The following is a 21,698-nucleotide window of genomic DNA, read 5'->3' on the forward strand; positions in this document are numbered from 1 at the left end:
GGGTAGGAAACTAAGCTGAAGGGGATGCGACCCTGAGGAGACTCTTCATAGTCGATTGCTATTATATTTGTCTTATCTACGTTTTCAGCAATTTCTCGATCTGATAACTCGATATGGCTACAGACGTACACATCGTTTTTAGATTAATTATTCAATGAAGTATTTGTCTGTCGCAATGATCGCATACATATTAGAACAAATTATATTTCGAAAAATTAAAATATCTGACTCTATATCTGTAATGTATGATATTTTATCTTAAACGCCAGATGTGTGAATATTAAATTATCATTGCGAATCGATATATTTTTAGTATCATAAAACATTTACAACACGATTATATTAAGGACATTAGGATTCATTTTTTTTTAGCTTTGAGTTATTCGATTTGTCCGTCGAGTTGATTGTTTTTAGCTGAGTTTGTTTCGCCGGTTCTTCTCAGGACTGTGGCTTTTTTTGGAACCGGTGGTAGAGTTAACATAGTTATTTATATTTTGACATTCAACAAGTGTGTTATACTGACATCTAAGTTGAAATAGATGATTTTGAATTTTGAATTTTATAGACGCTCTAGTCAGTCAAAGCGTTAGTAACTTTGGACACAATACCAAGGGAACGAAGTTCGATTCTCAAGTCTGTGTCAGTATATTTGGTGTCTGTATACACATACTTGTTATCTCGTGTATGTTCGGCACCACATTTGCATTGAGATAACAATTCATTATTCTACCCCTAGAACCCCTCAGCGTAATGTAGGTACTACAGTTCGTATGCGGCATCAATACGAACTGAAACATAACATATGTAATAAGATTGAACACGACACAAATTTTCATTAACCTCAATACTTTATCGTACAATGTACTCACTTATACATTATTTTTTTATCATTTCCTTCGAACTGTTTTCTGTTTATGTATTTTTATCTTGCATTAAAAACATGTGAATTATTTTTATGTATAAAGATATCGGAAACCTTATAATTATATCGCGGACCAATGGCATTACGTGCCAATAGAGATAGAGCGTTGTGCATTACGTGTTGTCACGAGATCCGTGACGTCACGACGCTTCACTAATTTTATAAATGACCGTATTGGTCGAATTTTAGTTTCATGTTGTTCCATCGCGGCTTTTGACCCCCAAGAACACGCACCTTATGAAATATACCTAACATGTCTATTTAGAACGACCAACATAGTGCGGTGGATGGTGGTACGCCAAGTTAGACCCAACGTTTAGTATTCCAAAAAAATAATTAATGCCTTTGTAGGCAGACGAGCATACGGCTCACCTGGTGGTGAGTGGTTACCGTCGCTCATGGACGTCAACAATGCCAGGGGCCAAGCCAGTCCGCTGCCTGCCGCAACTAATAAAGATATCAGGATTTTCATATCTCAATTCGCGAGGTATGAACAGCTACATTGATATTCAGATAAATGAGACAGTCAGCGCAAAAGTGGCCTAACTCACGATTCATATTCATGCTTATGTATTGCAATTTATTTAAAACATAATAAATTTTGATGCAAAATCGGGTTATCCCTAATTTCAATCCATAGATAACAGATGACTTTGTAAACATCATTTTAGCGCGTATTTTTTTGCCTACGAAGTATATTGTGAAGGTAAATTCGAACTTCATTATCTCCATACTAACTATGGTAAGCTTAGACCACTTTTGCGCTGACGGCCTCAAATATTAGATTGGAAAGTTCTACCGACTGCATATTGTATACAGCGTTTAGACAATAGCTATCGTGTATTCATTTTTCAGTATTTTGTCATCACTACTAACTTTGAGTACAAGAGGCTCACATTGATTACAAGTCAGAGGATTTTTTTTATTGCCTATATGGGTGGACAAGCTCACAGCCCACCTGGTGTTAAGTGGTTACTGGAGCTCATAGACATCTACAACGTAAATGCGCCACCCACCTTGAGATATAAGTTCTAAGGTCTCAAGTATAGTTACAGCGCCTGCCTTACCCTTCAAACCGAAACGCATTACTGCTTCACGGCAGAAATAGGCGGGGTGGTAGTACCTACCCGCGCGGACTCACAAGAGATCCTACCACTAGTCACAATTTTTGTGATATTAATCTATCTGGTTATGATACAGGTACACAACTCCGACCTCCTCAACTGACTACTTCACTTAACAAGCCCTCAACAGTCCATAGGCACTCTGGCATCATTTACTTGTTTTCTATTTTAATTTTCCTACTGAATCCAATTACATTTAGCTGGTTCCAAGGTTAACTATAATTATTTATGTAGCACGTAATCAGGAATGAATTCTATGATGAAGATATAACATCGTATAATAAAATCAAACCCTAAATATCATCTCTTGCCAAATAGGAATTAATAACTCTATCTGAAGCATTGTCTATTAATTGACTACGGCGAAATTTATATCTTGGCGGTTTGAATATATTACAACTAGGTATTGTCTAATTAATAACAATCCGGATGCCAGCACAACATCAGTCCATTGACGAAACATGAAGAAATTACAATAATTCGCTTAATAGAAAACACAAACAAACTTATCCTCAATTTTATATTTTGATGATTTCATATTATAATTAATTGTGTTCAAACTGAGTAAACAGTTGTCAAAATTATACGAATAATTATGTCATTGTGTGAGAATCACATTCAAATGTCATTATTTATACAGCAACGACTTTAATCCTACGTAAGAAAATCTTGGCAGAATAGCTCGAGAATTTGGATACAAAACGCAGTGTGTTCGAGGGAACACGATGTTCCGCGCAACTATTATTGGTCAACATAGTGCGCTAAAAATTTCGCTCACGTAGCTGCCCCTCAATTTGCTTAGTACGAATTTGTTAACGTTCTCGATAGCGTAAAAGTTAACTCAAAGGACAATGCCCAAAAGTGGGCCAACATCATGACAAAACTATTTGTACTTGAAAAACTATGCCTTATTTTTTCATGTTGTTTAGTTTATGTATCAACATTTCTTTCACCCTGGCATTGTTTTACAAAAAAATAAATTACTTATTTGATAACATCCCAAAACTGAGTGCCATAGTTTTTAAATTCGCCAATAGACAAAGGGAAAATTAGCCCATACAGCCTTATAGTAAACTTATATGCTGACAAACGAAAAAGTTGTCTGTGACTTGAACAACAAATTAAAAAAAATGCTAATGGTTATAATTCACAGACTTTTTAGTTTATTGTTGTTCAATTCAATATTTATGTATTGTAATAATAATTATTACTTAAAACCATGAATTATTTAATATTTTTAGATATTAATGATTCCATTAGTAAAAATATCAATGGCCTACCATTACTCTATTCTTATTATATATGATCAGAGAGTTTTGGCAGCAACCCGAGTGAAGCGTCACTTGAAGTTTTATTTTATGTTTTTTTAATAGCTTATTGTGATGTATAATATACAAATTGGGTGTTGTTTTGTGTATTAAATGTCAATAATCGTTGTTCACGATTATTGAGGCATTGGAATAAAACTGTGGCTAACATAGCAGTGACTGTTTTTTTTTTCAAGATAAAAGGTTGCGGAAATTCACGCTCACTCAATGTGCTATTCATCAAGTTGACGTCAAAACTCCCAAAAAGCAATAAATAGAAACACACCGGATTTTTATTAACATAAAAAATATATAAAAATATAACTATGACAGACTAGGCTGTATAGGCTACGCTCTTTGCCTGCTTGTTGGCGAATTTAAAAACAACAACAACAATATCGTTGCCGGCTTCCGGATTTCATTTCATTTTATTATTATTATGAGGATATAATAATAATAAAATGTACGTAAGGGCTTATTTCTAGCAACATTAAGCACAATTAACTTATTTAATACTGTAAATAATGATGAGAGCGAGTATTGATTTCGAAGAAAACAAATAACAACTTAATTTTAGCTGCAGAAAAAAACAGATTTCTCTTAAACCTGGGTGAGAATATAAAAATCGTTTTCTGAATATGAAACGATATTTCTTTGTCTATCAAATTAAGTTAAAATCATCATCACCCGACAACTTTTTTTAGGGGCCCAAACGCCCATAGAAAATGGGCATTGTTCTTTGTAAGGAGTTCGAACGTTTGCCTACATTTGCCGCTAGGGGCACTGTTATACTTTTACGCTATCGAGAACGTTAAAAAACTCGCACTAAGCACACAGAACTACAGGGACGACGCAGACTTGCGTGTCGTATGTGCACGTGTTCGAATCCTGCAGGCGGCCACCAATTTTTCTACCGAAATACGTACTTAACAAATGTTCACGATTTGCTTCCACGGTGAAGGAATAACATCGTGTAATAAAAAACGAAAAATTATAATTTTCATATTTAATATCGGTAGGACGTCTTGTGAGTCCGCACGGATAGGTCGTGGCCTATTTGTCGTGAAACAGTAATACGTTTTAGTTTCAAGGGTGAGGAAGCCGTGGTACTATAAAAACCTTGGAAGGCTTGGGCAGTGAGCTCGTCCATCAATCTAAGCAATTAAAAAAAGTGTAATTGATTCCAATCATCATCATATCATCCCACAGAATGTTTCCGTAGAAGATTGTCCGAACAACACAAATACGCTAGATTCGGAGGCAACATCTGTTAGATGCCATCGCCCGACTCAAATGATTTCATGATGAAAAATTGATTATATCAATTCAAATTTGAAAAGCGCGCAAATTATTAACTACATGCGTAGCTATTCGGATTAGTCAATGTGTACACAATCCACATTAATATACTGTTGGTTTCTGATTACAATTTTTGAAAGGTAAATTAATTTAAGGCATTGAATTCATGTTGTATTTAATTATTAGATTAAGCTGTATTCCATCTCTGTTAAATTGATGCTCATAGACTAGCCTTTGAGGCACTTATGAAGCAAAAGACGAAGGAGTGGTTTTAGCAGATACTGTCGCGGGCCCACAAGCCTCACAAGCGTTGATTTTGTAGGGGATCTGATCGTTCGTTCTAAAATCCTCATTAGAGAGGTATCCGGAAACTTGCTCGCTAACACGGATGGACCATATTATTATGAGACCGCCATTATTTGTTAATGTAACCTAAAACAATCTGAATGAATTGTTTACGGTTTTTTAGCTTCCAGTGGGCAGCGTGAAATTATCTTACTGAATCAGCTTCGTTCATAGACGTCAGCTGTGCGGGTATAGCGGAGAGAAGTTAGTTTCGTGAGAGATTGACTTCATACCTCAAGGTGGGGGAGGCATTCAACTTGTGATGGTTATAAGCTTCAGTAACCACTAAGCACTAGATGAATTATGAGCTCCTTCTATTACTATACGTGCGTTTAAAAAAAAAAGAAAAGAAAATAGTTGAGAAAATACAAAAAAAAAAAAAAGCCCGCTGAGTTTGTTTCGCAGGTTCTTCTCAGGACTGTGGCTTTTTTTGGAACCGGTGGTAGAGTTAACATTTTCTTTTACATTTTGACATTCAACAAGTGTGTTTTTGATGACATCCAAGTTGAAATAAATGATTTTGAATTTGAATTTGAATTTGAATATCTATGAAATAAAATAAAAACATTTACTAGAAGTCGGTTATGTTTTGAAGAGCGGATCTTATTATTATTCGGAAAGTACTGTTCTATGTTTATTAAAGTCACTGCGCGTGAACTGAAGTCCACGTTGTGGCCGTAAGCCAGTTTTCTGCTATTTTTATTGGAAAGACTGTGTTGTTGACATTCGACGTCGATTCATAGTGAATATTATTTGAGTAGTGTTGCTTGCTATTTTGTTGCTTAAAACTTGTTTTTTTTCTCTAATGAAGCAGAATATCTCAATATTATGAGGGCCCGGACCGTCCGTCGACAATCGAAAGTTCTAGAACGGTTTAAATCCGTTCTAGAACACAAAATGTTCTTTTAAAATTTCGAATAAATGAAATCTAAGCTTTCACTCAAATGAGGTCAATATTTTCGAGTTTCCGACGCGCTTTATTTTGTTGAAATTTATGTTTTAACCAGTTTATTATTCGTTCTGTTTTGTTTCGTGGAGATATTTATGCAAAATTGCATTCAAACTGGAACTAGTAAAATTATATTTATAATTTATAATGGATGTCGTATGAATTCCAATGCTATGAACGAATGTGTGAATCTCGATAGCATTATGAATGGAGAATTAATAAATATTACATCAATTTAAACTTTGATGGGAAGAGGGAACTACGGCGATGGCTGTGTCAGGACGGAACTTCGTACAGAGCTGCATCACAAACGTCACACAATCCGTTGTTTGAAGAGTAGGATCGCATTCCATTTTCCATGAGTACATTTGGTGAACCGGTCGTTACATCTACGTCAGATCGTGGACCAATGGTATGCAGACCGTTTGATCAAACTGGACATTTCAAAATGTCAGAACAGAACGAAAAAATCTTAGTACTTATATCTAAAGGTTGGAATGATTTTATTTCGAACGAATTGAATACGGTCCCGGTCTGCTATAACTATGAGCGTCATCTATCCTACATTGATCGTGCTGTATTATAGCTTGTGCTATTTTGATGTATACCTAAGCATAAATTGAGAAATTTAAATAAAATACGTGTCCAGTATTTTTTTCGTGAAAGGGTAACCAAAATACATCCTCACAAAATTTCGAATTTGTAAATTGAGTAGTTTTTTTTTATTGCCCTTGTTGGCAGACGAGCATACGGCCCACCTGATGGTGAGTGGTTACCGTCGCCCATGGACTTCAGCAATGCCAGGGGCAGAGCCAAGCCACTGCCTACCGTTTAATACTCTCCACAAGCCTCGTTTGAAGAAGGACATGTCATAGCGCTCGGGAAACACCGTGGAGGGGAGCTCATTCCATAGCCGGATGGTACGTGGCAAAAAAGACCTCTGGAAACGCACTGTGGATGACCGCAGTGGCTCCAGGTAGTATGGGTGGTGGCGGGCGGTGCGATGGTAAAAACGAGATGCCGGTATCATCTCGAACAATATACGGAATATTTAAAATAAATAATATTATGTTGTCAAAATAACGGCAACAAGGATCTGTACATTGTCATATTGTTATACATAATATATAAATTGTACTGAGAGTAGGTGTGTGATTGTTTAAGTTTGTTGAACTTCTTGAACCTTAGAGGAAGTTGTGATTCGAGGTAAACAACTTACATATATCATACGTATGTTTTATTGAAGGTGATCAAATAATATTCATTTGGTTCCTTCTTCACATGTTTGTGTGTAGGCGGGAATTTGTGTTTGTGTGTGAGCGGAGTTGTTTACGCTGCGCGGCCGTGTCAATATTAGAATAATTAGGTAATTTTACATAGTTGGTTAATATTTAAAATGATTTATTTTCCATGCAGAGCTGTTGGACATCAGTAATACTAATAGTACTGCTAAACCCCTACGACCGTTCCTTACGTCACAATAAGTAAGTGTTGCAATGTTCTCGCGGTCACAGCGAGACAGAATTTTAGTCAAGTGATAGATAGTACGTGACAAAAATGATCTCTTGAAATGCAATATGGAGTATAGGAATGAGTTTAGCAAAATAAATTTAAGATTAGAAACAAAAACTCCGAGTACGTCCGATGTTTTTGTATATGTAACTATTTAACCTTGTCTGAATTCGATCATTATACATTCGACGGAATTGAAACTTTATAGACTACAATTTTGAACGGTAATTGCGTGAAAGTTACTGACAAACGGCCATCAACTGTTTCAACAAATGTTTGTTTTTTTTCAAACAATTATAGGGATGGGTATGTTGTGAACTCCTACGAAGGAGTATCTCTGTTTATTTCTACAGAAAGTTATGATTCCCAATTTGACGAGCAAGAGAGCTATGTCTTGAGGCCAATAACCATTTGTGTAACAAACTAGTCTGCCCATCGCAGATAGTAACAAAAAAACGAATGATCATTTATTTGTTGACATATTTATCTTTTTATTTATCATTTTTAGCACTACTTTGGGGATGTGATTCTATTCATTCAGCAGACAGAAATCATACAGATCAAAGGCAGCTAACAGACCAGGATCATTGGATGGTAATGCCCCTTTGAAGTTCAAACCCGAGTTGGAGGCAAAGACATAAATCAAGATGCCTTCCTACTCGCTCTGACACTTAAGCTCTCATTAGACTAACTTAGTGGTGAAAGACTGGACTTGTAAAACTGGTGATTATGGATTACATTCACTCTTGGCGATGAGCATTGAAATCTACAACCAACACATCTATGAATAGGTAATGCTTTGCTCAAGCACACAATAACTCTTCACTTGGACTTGCTGAAACAGAGTTGACCCCACATCATTGTTGCCAAACTTGTACAGTTCTGTCTGTACAAGATGGCAAGAAGGCTCTGGCCCTCATGGTCTCTATACAGTCACAAAGTGGCCCGTTTTTAAGACCCCAAAGGCAATGAAAATAGACATTACCATGGAACCGATGCCGATGCCGATTCGAGCCGATGAATTGCCAATGCTATGTACGCCATTGTTGTCACATGCATCAGGCCATAAATTAAATTGTTTAAATTTATTTTCAATGTTAGATGTTTGTGATGTGGCAGTGCTTATTTAAATAAATAAATTAAATAAATAAATAAAAAAATGGAACTACATTGGCACCCCATGACATCATAAGCACACTATTTTTTTCCAAATGCAAATTAGGTAATTAAGTTAGGAAGTGTCCATGAAATCTACATGTTTATGAATGGCATCCAGATTACTTTTAAACAATACAGAATTTTAATTTTTCTACTTTTTTCTTTTAGCGTGCATTAGTTATAGAACCCCATTTAGACTTCAACTCCATGTATCAAAGTTGAAGGCAGCATTGACACAGTGACATCCATGATCTCAAATAATCACTTATTACCTGTGCAGTAAATTGTAGAGCTGTAGATTGTTTGTAGATTGACTAAAAGTGCACAACTTGAATTAACTCTACTTACTATCTGATTATCAAATTCATTAAGCAAAGGAATTGTCCCTTAATCTGAATGAATTTGATAATTTTAACGAGTTTTATAATAAGGAGGCAGGAAAATAAGCTTTCAATTTATCTATTTTAACGGACACCATGTCCTTCAGCAAATGTTTTTACATTGTTAATTTTCTTCTTCTGCATTCATATTAGATGACTTTACCCAACTATAAGAAAATCACATTTACAAAACAAATGGTATTTTTAGTTTTTTTCAGTAGCTTTAAACAAGAAAACAAGTAACTCTCTAGGTGGGCCAAGTGTGCACCTTCTCAACAAGACACTTGATCACTACCTGGCGTAGATTTAAGTAATGAGTCATTTACTAGTATTTTACTTTTGTTCCAGAACTTTCCAACTGTTGTTACTTTGACAATTAAAAAGCAAAATTACAGCATAAGCAAACTAGTAAGCAGCTAGTTTGAAGTAAATAATTTTGAGTAATGCCTGTCAAACATAAAAGCAGAGTCAACCATCTTTAGACAGATTTTAATATTTTATGGAGTTATTTATTAATGAACTAAAAACTACTCTCTTCTAAATTTTATTATACGTTTTTTTACTGTTCATAAATCTTTTAACAATTTGAGTATTTTTTATTATTATTTAATGAGGTTTTTTTCCGAATAAATTTCTATTTTGAATTACTTACCCACATACAAAGCGGTTCCTGCATCATGAAGGTTATTATTACCACCATGCGCTCGTTCAAGTTCCTGGTGGCATTCAGGTTTAGCGCCGGCATTACTTCAGCTTGGTCTACCAGCTGCGCCTCTCCATCAGGCTCAGCCAATGCTTCCTGACGCTGTAGAGTGATATTGGCGCGCCAGTTTGGATCACTAGTCACAATCGTGGCATGATAGACAGCTATTGAAAGAAGTAAAACACTTCCCGCTGTGTAAACCTTGAGATTCGGCAAGGGCAGCCTGTCTACTAAAGTCCCGGGCATATTTGTTACTTTTTTCTACTATTGTGGTAATTTATCACTCGCGCCACAACATAGCTTAGATCTCAACGACATTTGATAATGAGTATCACCGCCGAAAATTTATTTTAGTGTACCAAAATCAAAATAAATATTACGTGTAAATAAGACAGCTCAATAGTCGACACTACACACAGACTTCAAGAGAGATAACAATATAAAGTCTTTAATCTATGAATATGATAGTGAATAGAGATGTCACCACTGATATATTCACTATCGGTCTGGGGCATAGAGTTAGTAGGTATTTATTAACTCCATGGTCTGGGGAGACTATTATTAGATCTTTACGCATGATGCCGCATAGACTACTATGGTAGTTTTCCAATTACAGCACAAGAGCGCATTATGCTCAACGTTGAATGTTCCAACTACAGCAACGCTTCGCACAATCGAGCACTCTCAAAAGTACTGCTCTCGCGTGATACTCGCAATCGATACCGACTCAGTGACAGAAAATTGACAAGTGTTTTTTCTTTAAGTTGGCATTGATCGAAATTTTGTTTATATTATCGTTAGTAATATTATTTAATGTTGAAAAAAATTGTAAGGCTTTCGTTTCGTCGTAGTTTCTTAGAAATAATCAATGTTAATTAAAACTGTGCTAACTTAGCGCACTCTGCTGATGTATTTGAAAACTAATTCACGTTCCAATTAAGCTTCAGCATAATTCGGCATTGTGCGTCACTGAGTCGCATTATGCTCTGTAATTGGAAAACTACAAATATAAAGCAATGTGTAATAGTCGTAAAAAGTGTCTAAAATGTTAAAATTACAACAGTAAGATATTTTCAAGAAACCAATAACTACGGAAAATAGAAAACCTAACTGACCCGACAAACGAAGTTTTAAGTTCCAACCACCAAGCCGTAAGAAAGAAATTATTTTGAATTTTGTTTTCTTCCAATTTTTTGTTCATAAAAAGTACAAATACTACTACAAAAGTTGAATAACTATTATTGGATAATAGTTCAGTTTGTGTAAAATGGCACTTTTAATGAAGTAAAAAAACTGGACGGGAATTCTGCAACTCTTTCAATAACTACATATATTATATACATTTAAGTTTCAGTAAATTCTCACAATTTTAGTGAAATGCTATTTCGTGTCCTTTAATTAAAACTGATTACAATTAAAAACCAACTGAATTTCATTTTACTCCGTTCCTTTTTTATATAACAAGTGTTTTATGGACTTTATAGGCAAATAATATGAAATTATCCGAAAAAAGAATGATAAGAAATATTGATTTAATAATGATATTACAGCGTACATTTGAAATTTGAACTGTACTGAAATTTACATTTTTGACTCAATAAGTGTACTGATATCACTTATTTTATCTACCTGACATTGGCAGAGTCATTCGACAAAGAAGAGAATCGAGCAATAAAAAAAAGTGTATTATTATCTATGTTTTTGACAACTGCAAAATAAACAAAGGGTTTTGTAAATGTACATTTGTTTTCAAAAGTTTATTGAATTCATATTTCCACTTCGGTTTTAAAATTATAAATTATGTAATTATTTATTCAAATGTGTCAATTTAAAGTTATAAAAAAAATATGGTTTTGTAGTTTTAGTTTTTATTGATTTCGTGGATTGCTCATCATTAGATTATTTTTACTGTTTCTGTAAATTTCAAATAAACTATTCCATACACGATGTCCGAGCGAGACTACGCACCGCTGAGCATAGCTTGTGTTCGTGGGCTTTGCGACAAATTATATGAGAAGAGAAAAGTTGCTGGAGTCGAGATTGAGAAGTAATTCTTTCATTTTCATAATCATTTCATCGTGTTCCTCTTAATCCCATTTCCCAGCCCATTTCCTAAACTCAATCCTTTTTTATTTTTTTATTGCTTAGATGGGACAAGCGCACAGCCCACCTGGTGTTAAGTGGTTACTGGAGCCTATAGACATCTACAACGTAAATGCGCCACCCACCTTGGGATATAAGTTCTAAAGATCTCAGTATAGTTACAACGGTTGCCCCACCCTTTAAACCGAAATACATTACTGCTTTACGGCAGAAATAGGCAGGGAGGTGGTACCTACCCGTGCGATTGTTTCACCAAATTTTGTTGTTAGACTTCAATTTTGCTATTTTACTTCTCCAATTACTATTTGTTGAATTTTGATAATTTTTTAATCTCTTAGAAAATCAAGTTTTTAGTTAAAAAAATTGTATAATGGTAAAATTGATGCACTGTTGTTGGTCAAAATTTATAAATAAGTAAATATTAGAAGATGAAACGAAATTTACATATCCAAAATGTGCTAGCAGCCTTAAATTAATGTTATAAAAATGAAACAGATGCCCTCACTATCTTTTGTTCATTCCAACTGTCACAGATACAGATTCATTACAAAATACAATTATTTTTAAATAGGCTATAGTTCTATCAAATTAATAAATAGATTATCATTCTATATGAATGAAAGTTTGTTTTTATTCTAATAAAATTAATAACAAAGTGGAATGTTTAAAATATTAAGCAGTGGAAAAAGCTCACCAATTTAGTATGTCGAAGGGGATGTTCATCAGTCATTCTATACATTGTGAGTCCAATGAATAGGTTTTGGCTCACTGAGGACAAGCCGTTGCAGATGAGAATGTTTCTATCTTAAATTGTCATCAGTTTCTCCACAGAATGGGTTCCACAGTTTATGTTCCACCACCTTGAAGCTACTAGATATTTATTGTTATAGCTTAAAGTATGTACTTTTAAATGTGAACCAATGTACAAGAACAGTAAAAGCTCCTGATTTGTGCTTCCTTCATATGCATTTTCACTATTTGCGGATAAAAAAATGCAACCTAATTCCTATATTCAAAAACTTTAAGACAAAAACTTATATTAAATTTTGTTTTTTTTATGTAAGTACTTGTTTTTATTTTGTTACCTGGGAACATATCCACTATAATCTCATATACTTATGTAAATTACCATTCCATATCTGCAGCATATTTACGGAACTTATACCCTGCAAATAAAGAGCTTTTACTAATTCAAATAAAATTGTTGATGCAACAATATGTGTGGTTATCACAAACAATAGTTAAGTGATGGTCTGGAAAATGTTTTCAGGATGGTGAAAGATTTTAATGATGCAAAAAATACTAGCCAAATAAAAAAATTGATCAAAGTCTTGGGCCAGGACTTGATGTCTTCAACTAATCCTAATATGAAAAACGGAGCACTTATGGGTCTGTCTACTGTAGCAGTGGGGCTTGGCAAGGTACATTTGGTACACTAATATTGTTTATTTCAGCATGTCTATCAGTTCCACTTTTAACTTTACAAAATGTATTACATCAAATACCATGAATTACATAATCTTAAGATTTTTTAATTTGACTATTATTTATGGAGAATATACTATCTAACATATAAACATAAAATCAATAATAAATATTACTCTTACAGAATTAGGCATTGCTGTCATATCCTGTATACAGTTCTATATTATTTGCAGGCATCAGTAGATTACTTACCAGAATTAACAAATCCAATAGTGGCTTGCTTCAGCGAGAGCGAATCTCGTGTAAGGTACCAAGCAGCTGAGGCATTGTTCAACGTGCTGAAGATTGTCCGAGGCGCTTCTTTATCACAGTTCCCTGTAATTTTCGATGCGCTGGCTAAACTCGCTGCTGATCCTGAGCAGCAGGTGAAGCATGCTGCTGAATTGTTGGATAGATTGCTCAAGGTATTGTGGTAAAAAGAGCTTCCCTTTATTTTCTTCATCATCATCATCATCATCAACAGCCCACAGTCGTCCACTGCTGGACATAGGCCTTTCCCAATCCACACCACTGAGTCTGGTCTACGGCTCTCCTCATCCACTTCTTTCCGGCCACCGTTTGGAGGTCATCGCAACACCTAGTCAGGGGGCGTCCCACATTACTTTTGTTTTCTTAGCTGAGAGGAATTAGTTTAAAATGTGTCCATGACAGCATGCTTGATTTTAACAATCCAAATATATTATTGGCAGGTTATTAATTATTTAAATTCTTGACAAATAGGTGATAGTTGGATTAGCTCTGTTGTTCAGTAGAGTTAAGCAGCAATTTTCATTTTAGTAATATCCTAAAATATTTAATACAAGTTATTGAAAAAATTACTCAAAATTTAGTGTCAAATTTAATTCTATGTAAATATGAAAGTACTATAATTTTAAGTTGACAGAAAAGGACACTTTCATCCACTGTCCCCAGGAACACACTTTTTTAAATTAATTTAAGTGAAGCCAGTGGACTGGATGTCTGTGGGCTGATAAGGAGAAGCCATGCAAAATGTAGTTAATACAGGAATGTGATAACACAAGTTTCATATATGTAAAATGACTCTTATTTGTGACTGCTGTTGAAAATGTATATTACAGATAATGTATGATTATCATAAAATTCACAAAAATTTATAATGTTGACATTTTTTATTATTGCATAGAGACATATATATAAAGCAAAATAAATTTAGTGTAAACATAGAAAGCATGTGTGTGTGAATTGCTTAATCTATGAGTTAAATATCGCCCATTAAACTTTGCAAAATTGAATAAGATGTGGTAGATGTCTATGGGCTCCGTGGACCACTTAACACTAGGTGGGCTGTGAGCTCGTCCACCCATATACACAATAAAAAAAAAAAGGAAGAATATCCAATATATTACAAGTTCGAATTTTTAATATTTGGTCTATAACTAAAGAAAAACATTACATTTATTTACAGAATATAATGTTAATACAGTTTTAAAAACCACGGGCGCTTCCTACGCCGCCGCCTACTGAGTACAGTAGGACTCGTAGAGGGCGTCGTTAGTTATTTCAGTTTGCGCTATGGCTTAAATCACATTTTTTGATACAAATAACATAATGCGAGCGTAGCCGCAAGCACAGCTCCGTTTTGCTTCGTCAATACCATGAGTGTATTCGGCAGGACATCGTGACCGAGAGCGGGTCCGTGGAGCTGTCGTCGCTGGTGGGGCTGGTGCGAGAGCGCATGTACACGCGCTCGGCGCCGGCGCGCCAGCTCGCCGTGTCCTGGGTGGCGGTGCTGGACGCCGTGCCCGACCTCAACGTGCTGGCCCATCTCCCGGACTTACTGGACGGGCTCTTCAAGATGCTAGACGATCCTAACCCGGAGATCAGAAGGATGTAAGTTCGGCTTGTTTTGAGTGCTTTGCTTAAGGTGAGAGAGGGAAAACACATGTCTCTTATCTATTCGCCGTGACTAACCTAAATTTTCAATACTGAGAAATACTCAAAGCATAAATGTTATTGTCATATGCATAACCCACGAGTATTCCGTTCTCTACCAAGCCCTAAATAATCCTGATCACGTTTGTCACGGTGAGCACAAAGTACCGACGTAGCTATGTCTGGCGTTACAGGTGCGATGTCCAGCTGAACGAGTTCCTCCGCAGCATTAAGAAAGAGCCAGCCAAAGTAGACTTCCAAGCCATGATCAACATCCTTATCATACACGCGCAGTCGCCCGAGGAACTGCTGCAGGTAAGGTAGGCGGGTCCTGCAGTGCCTGTCACTAATTCGTCAGTCTTTCAGTATCAAGGTGCTTAGTTTTCAAACGTCGTATGATACAATGACAATATCAATCTCTAAGGAGTTGTAAAGAGTCGTTGATTGTAAAGTTGTCGGGTCCGCAGCTGACGGCGATTACGTGGCTCAAGGAGTTCGTGGAGCTGGCCGGCGCCGCCATGCTGCCCTTCGCCTCGGGCATCCTGTGCGCCGTGCTGCCCTGCCACGCATACTCCGACGAGCCAAGGAAGAGTATCCTTTGTCCATGTATCTGCAGCCACCGGCCACGCGCCCCAACTAACGCAACTAACACCAGGACGGAAACAAACGAAGTTTTCCTTAACGAGAGCGTACAGGCATACGGGAGACGGCGGCCACGGTCAACTTTCAACTGATCAAACTGTTGGCTGCCGAGAGCGAGGAGGCTGGTGGTGAGGAGGCGGCGGGCGAGGAGGGGGGCGCGCTCAACCTGGAGGCCGTGGTGGGGGTGCTGACGCAGATGCTGCACCACAGCTCCGTGCACACTAAAGTGGCCGCCCTGGATTGGATCCTTCACTTATACAATAAGCTCCCCAAACAGGTCCCTTTATATTTCGTAGCATCCTATTGTAATAACGAATAGGGCACAACTAAATTTCCATCCAATAAAGTGTTTACAAGGTGTGTAACCCCACCCCCTATAATTACCGAGCGGTTCGAGCCCGAAGGCGTACCTAGCCTTGGCAGACGAGTATATGGCCCGCCCTGATGGTGTGTGATTTCCGACCCAGCAAAGCCGCTGCATTCTTTCAGCTCACCTACTCGTCCGGGCGTAGCTGGAATAGCCTCTTAGGTTACCAGCGAAAAAAACCGTATACAGGCAACCCTTGCTGGTGCTGCAATAACACGTGACCCTTGTCGCGTTTTTTGAGTTGCCGATAACACATCAATAAATATCATAAATATGAACAAGTTGCAGAGAGCTGCCGGGTCGCGACTGAACTTATTTAAAAATTGTAACGATCTCAATAGACAAAATGATTCTTCGCTAGAATTCGGATTTCTTGCCGACGGTAGGACCTCTTGTGAGTTCGCACAGGTAGGACTCGTATCTCAAGGTGGGTGGCGGCTTTTACTTATAGATGTCTATGGGCTCCAGTAACCACTTAACACCAGGTAGGCTGTGAGCTCGTCTACCCAATTAAGCAATAAATAAAAAAAGATGAGATTGAGGGCGTAGGTTGAGTCGGTTGTTGGTTGTGGGTTGCGGCAGATGTGCGGCGAGACGGAGCGCGTGTGGGCGGGCGCGGTGGGCAGCCTCACGGACGCGGCGCACGACGTGCTGCGGCGCGCGCTCGCCGTGCTGGCAGAGATCTGCTCCGCCGCCGGTCAGTCTCCTCTGCCACACATTGTTATCTTTTTTTTTAAGGGATTTTTAGACCTGGTAACTAAGACCTTTAAATGATGTCTTATTTTCTATACTAATATTATAAAGAGGCAAGATTTGTTTGTTTCCATCCCTAGTCTAACTATAATAGTTTAACTAGAAGTAATTATTCACGCGGCCGCCGTGACGTGACCTAACCACTAAATATCAACAAAGTATTTTTTTGGATCAGGAGATTTGCAGTCTAGTCCTTACTACTACAAGTTCCTACAAGCTTTATTGAGGCTTTTGGCGGCAGACGAGAACCTGTTGGAAGACAGAGGAGCTTTCATTATCAGGTATAAATTTGTATTTGTCTGTTTTTACCCTTTTAATTCTTTGTTATTAAAAAAAAGCTTTTATTTCTGAGTAAAAAGTGTTCTTCCTGTGCCTCGAGTAGCGGCTGCACAAAATTTGACGTTGGTCGGAACTCGCTTTATTATGTATTTGAAATATTATGATGCACTCCACGCGCATGTTAGTATTACATTAAAACGGAACAATCTCAGTGCACAAAAGGCGAACTTAACTTTTGAATAGAGTTAATTGCAGTAAAGTACAGGACAGTGGAAAGTTAATGACATGTGCTGGCTGCGCGCCCATGTTGCAGGCAGCTGTGCGTCCTGCTGAACGCGGAGGACATATACAGGGCCCTAGCGAACATTCTGCAGCAGGAGAAGAATCTCCGCTTCGTGACCACCATGGTGGACATCCTCAACACCATACTGCTGACGTCCGCCGAGCTATACGAGCTGCGGGCGCTGCTGAAGGACCGCAGCAAGCCGGTGAGTGTGCGCGGGCGGAGGGCGGCGCCCCCGCGGGCCGGGGCTCACGCGGCGCTTGTTGCAGTGGAGCCGCTCGCTGTTCCTGGCGCTGCACGGCTGCTGGTGCCACAGCCCCGTGTCGCTGCTGGCGCTGTGTCTGCTGGCGCACCACTACCGGCACTGCAACACGCTCATCGCCACCTTGTATCCTTCGCAACCCACACAGGCGGAATCTAATTCAATCGACAGGAAGCTGCTCCACAATCCGATGCAATAACATCATGTCTGTAATGCTAACAATAGTTGTCAACGATGACGTCAATGTACCCGCGCCCCACACTATGTCTGTCGTATGTGGTGAGAAAGAGAAAGACTGACCTTAAGATCTCTACCGACTTTAAATGATAACAATTCAAAACGTTATTGGATTAGAATCATTCCCGATCCTGCGGACCGAATGGTAAACGGTCGAAGTCGTCTTAAACACATCGTTACGGATCCTCTCGATCCATTAACTTTTTTTTTTATTGCTTAGTTGGGTGGACAAGCTCCCAGCCCGCTTGGTGTTAAGTGGTTACTGGAGCCCATAGACATCTACAACATAAATGCGCCACCTAACTTGAGATCTAAGTTTTAAAGTCTCAGTATAGTTACAACGGCTGCCCCACCCTTCAATCCGAAACGCATTACTGCTTCACGGCAGAAATAGGCAGGGTGGTGGTACCTACCCGTGCGAAATCACAAGAGGTCCTATCACCAGTGAACTAACGGCTTACTGAGTTTCTCGCCGGATCTTCTCAGTGGGTCGCGATTGCGATTATAGTGGTAAATTCTGTGAAGCACGGCTCTTGCTAGGGCTAGTGTTAGCAACGTCAACAGGTAAGAGCCCCGTGAGCTCACCTACTCACTCGGCGAATCTAGTTATGACCCCTCGCGATCACTAAATAGAAAAAACAAAGGATCAAAATGATGCGATGAATACGCGTATATACCTTTTCCACTGAACGGCTCGAGCATGACCTTAACCGGCGCGGCGCAGCGGCGACCTCGAGATAACCGTGGAGTTCCTGACGGAGGTGGACAAGCTGGTGCAGCTCATTGAGTCGCCCATATTCGCCTACCTGCGCCTGGAGCTGGTGGGCGAGCACAGCGCCGGCCTGCGCGCCGCGCTGTTCGGCCTGCTCATGCTGCTGCCGCAGTCCGACGCCTTCCACGCGCTGCGGGCCCGCCTGCACTGCCTGCCGCCGCCGCACCAGCCGCACCGCCCGCGGTACGGACAACCAACTACCTTCCTAATAAATACTTGTTTTTTTAAGCTATTGCATAGCTTTTATCGCGGGTTTTGTGCGCGCCTCGACCGAACCAAGAAATTTCGTAACGAAAATAAGACCTAACACTCCGCCTACCATGTAGCTCGCGTTCAACACATTCTCACGTTGCGCTTGTGTAGTGTTTGTGAATAGGCGCACGGCGTGACGTCACACTGCATGCGCATCATGAAAAGTCTGCTCATCTCTCTCTCGCGCGGTCTAGCTTGTGAGTGTGAAGGGGACAGTAAATTTTTTGCTTTTGTTAACGTTTGTAACTATAGCGTGATCTTATTTTATTATTATCTTAATATTAAATTATTATTGTCTAATTATAATGGCATAAGTTGATAAAAAATGCTATGCAATAGCTTTACTACGGCAGTCCCCGCGTGCCACACGTGTTATTTTTATAGCCCTTGTAGACAAACGAACATACAGCCCACCTGATGGTCGTCGCCCATGGACGTTTGCAATGCCAGGGGCATAGTCAAGCCGCTACCTATCGTTAAGAACTTTCCGCAAGCTTCGTTTGAAGAAGCACATCATGCCATAGCGTTCGGGAAGCACCGTGGAGAGGAGCTCATTCCAAAACCGGATGGTACTTGGAAAAAATTTCTTTAGAAATTCACTGTGAATGAACACAGTGGCTCCAAGCAGTACGGATTACTCCATGAAATATACGGTACAAAATACAGAGGAAACTGAATCCCTCCGCACACCCTCCGAACGGCCCTTTTCTGTATGTAAGTTCCTCCAAGCCGGTGTGATCGTTTCCAGAGGTGACGAGAGGGAGGGCTCCGAGGCGGCCGACGACGAGCCCCTGGACTACGGCGCCCTGCTAGCACAGTTCCACGCCGTGCAGGCACAACACCGCCAGTACCGCGCGCTCGACCGCTCCCGGGACAAGCTGTACGACAAGCCCTACTCGTAGCCGCCGACACAGCACCCTGTACTCTATCTAGCTATAAGTAAGCGTAGTGGAGTCCGCCGCCGCGACGCCCGGGTGGGGGCTCCCCGCGCACTGCCGCTGTCAGTCCCCGCGACCTGCTGTAACACCCAATGCATATTCGTTATATGACACAGCATGCTTGTACAATCTCTTGTATTTAAAAAAACCAATCTGGATATTTATGAACATCTTTTTTTTTATTGCCCTTGTAGGCAGACGAGCATACGGCCCACCCGATCGTGAGCGGTTACCGTCGCCCATGCACTTCAGCAATGCCAGGGGCAGAGCCAAGCCGCTGCATACATCTCTAAAATAGTATACTATAGAATAAGCTTTTTGAGTGCCGTTCTAGAAAAAGAGAATTAATCCAGTGGTTTTTCTTGGCTTTGCGTTTTTTTGCGAGATAAAAGTCCAAATCGCTCGACGAAAGGATCATAAATGGACGTCGATTGGCCGCTATAACTGGCTGCTCAAATGTTTCGGTTGCCGCAGTCTGGCTGCCTGTGTGCATTGACATTATCAATGACATGGCTGAACGTAGCGATGGGTGTTTCGGCAAATTGTTTCGTTCCGAACGTTACCTTGAATTCTCGGACCAAATATTTATGAATTTGAATAAGTTTTATTTCGCTATTATTATGAGATAGAGAAGGCTAGGAATATTGTTTAAAAAAAATTATTACTATATATTATTATATCAATTGAGTTTATTGAAGAATGTTTATTATGAATTTTTTTAAATAATAAAAATTATAAAATTTTTAAGAGATATTTTTAAATATATAAATATGATTGTTTAATTTACTTTCGCTGCGTAGAGGGCCGCGCTGTTTGCATTTGTTTACACGACGTTATTCGTTATCGCCGTGACGAACCTACATCTCAAGGAAACTGTAGTGTAATTTACCTAACTAATTATACATCCTCTCTCTTCACTTTTAGTGATGCTGTCAACATTTTAAAGATATTTTACAAGAGTTTTATATGTTGGATGTAAAAATCGAATTTTTATAATTTTTAATATTTTGGGTGTCTGATTATTTTAATATTTTTATGTATTTAGTATATTTGTTCCAATTAACTTGAGACGTACAATAAAGTGTATTATAGTACAGTTTTTTTTGTGTGCATCGTCAATGACAATGACTTAGTTTATTACCCTTCAAAGATTTTTTGGCCCGATTTAAATATTATGAAGTTTAATTATAACTAATTTTACAGTACGCGATCTCGCGGTTCTCATTGTCACTACGTTAAAATACTGTTATTTCGTTCTACGAGAAATGAAAAGAGTCTAGAAATATTTTTATAGAAAGATAGTTATCGCAATCAGTTAGCGCAATGTTCAAATATCGACAAATAATAACTCGGTTTTCCGCGACCAGGACATCTAATGCATTCGTATACTCGCCGACACGTAAGTTGGCAAGGTTTTGGCGCAGTGGGGGTAAGGTTTTCTAATGTTTCTAAAATTTTTCTAATGAAATACGTACTCAACAAATGTTCACGATTGACTTCCACGGTGAAGGAATAACATCCTGTAATAAAAATCAAACAAGCAAAATTATAATTTGCGTAATTATTGGTGGTAGGACCGGATAGGGTGAAGCAGTGATGCGTTTGGGTTTGAAGAGTGGGGCAGCCGTTGTAACTATACTGAGACCTTAGAACTTAGATCTCAAGTTAGGTGGCGCATTTACGTTGTAGATGTCTATGGGCTTCAGTAACCACTTAACACCAAGCGGGCTATG

General features: G+C 38.7%; 2 protein-coding genes and 1 long non-coding RNA gene across 5 annotated transcripts in view; 2 read left to right on the plus strand and 1 right to left on the minus strand.

Moving 5' to 3' along the window:
- Positions 1 to 10,140, minus strand: part of LOC101737157 (E3 ubiquitin-protein ligase AMFR) — a 28,135-nt gene extending 17,995 nt beyond the window's left edge. Inside the window, exon 1 of the mRNA XM_004927333.3 lies at positions 9,649 to 10,140. Within this exon, the coding sequence (XP_004927390.2) occupies positions 9,649 to 9,945 (297 nt within the window). The 5' untranslated portion in view covers positions 9,946 to 10,140. The remainder of the gene's footprint in view (positions 1 to 9,648) is intronic.
- LOC134200707 (uncharacterized) lies at positions 6,101 to 9,585 on the plus strand. 2 transcript variants are annotated; one of them, XR_009975734.1, is made up of 3 exons: positions 6,101 to 7,152; positions 7,967 to 8,249; positions 9,345 to 9,585. It is a non-coding gene; the product is annotated as an uncharacterized LOC134200707 (long non-coding RNA). The 2 variants fall into 2 exon arrangements; XR_009975733.1 differs by lacking the exon at positions 6,101 to 7,152 and adding an exon at positions 7,327 to 7,430.
- A 1,254-nt stretch (positions 10,141 to 11,394) lies between the features above and the next one.
- On the plus strand, positions 11,395 to 21,059 carry LOC101737997 (protein VAC14 homolog). Of its 2 annotated transcripts, none has more exons than XM_021348800.3 (13): positions 11,395 to 11,746; positions 13,073 to 13,223; positions 13,461 to 13,691; positions 14,921 to 15,138; positions 15,375 to 15,495; positions 15,648 to 15,786; positions 15,876 to 16,099; positions 16,772 to 16,886; positions 17,118 to 17,223; positions 17,535 to 17,709; positions 17,774 to 17,892; positions 18,728 to 18,958; positions 19,776 to 21,059. In XM_021348800.3, the coding sequence occupies exons 1-13, from the start codon at positions 11,646 to 11,648 to the stop codon at positions 19,927 to 19,929; spliced, it is 2,085 nt and encodes a 694-aa protein (XP_021204475.1). In that variant the 5' UTR covers positions 11,395 to 11,645; the 3' UTR covers positions 19,930 to 21,059. The 2 variants fall into 2 exon arrangements, with proteins under 2 accessions (XP_021204475.1, XP_012546864.1); XM_012691410.4 differs by having other exon boundaries at positions 11,396 to 11,746; positions 15,648 to 15,771.
- Positions 21,060 to 21,698: the final 639 nt, after the last annotated feature.

Source organism: Bombyx mori, chromosome 19, assembly GCF_030269925.1.
Source record: "Bombyx mori chromosome 19, ASM3026992v2".
NCBI classification, from domain to species: Eukaryota; Metazoa; Arthropoda; class Insecta; order Lepidoptera; family Bombycidae; genus Bombyx; species Bombyx mori.

Excerpts from the sequence above, each read along its gene's own strand:
- LOC101737997 (XM_021348800.3), top strand. The coding sequence starts at position 11,646 with ATGTCCGAGCGAGACTACGCACCGCTGAGCATAGCTTGTGTTCGTGGG. Across the intron at positions 15,496-15,647 it reads CGCCCGAGGAACTGCTGCAG|CTGACGGCGATTACGTGGCT; the intron begins GTAAGGTAGGCG and ends TCGGGTCCGCAG. Across the intron at positions 16,100-16,771 it reads ACAATAAGCTCCCCAAACAG|ATGTGCGGCGAGACGGAGCG; the intron begins GTCCCTTTATAT and ends GGGTTGCGGCAG.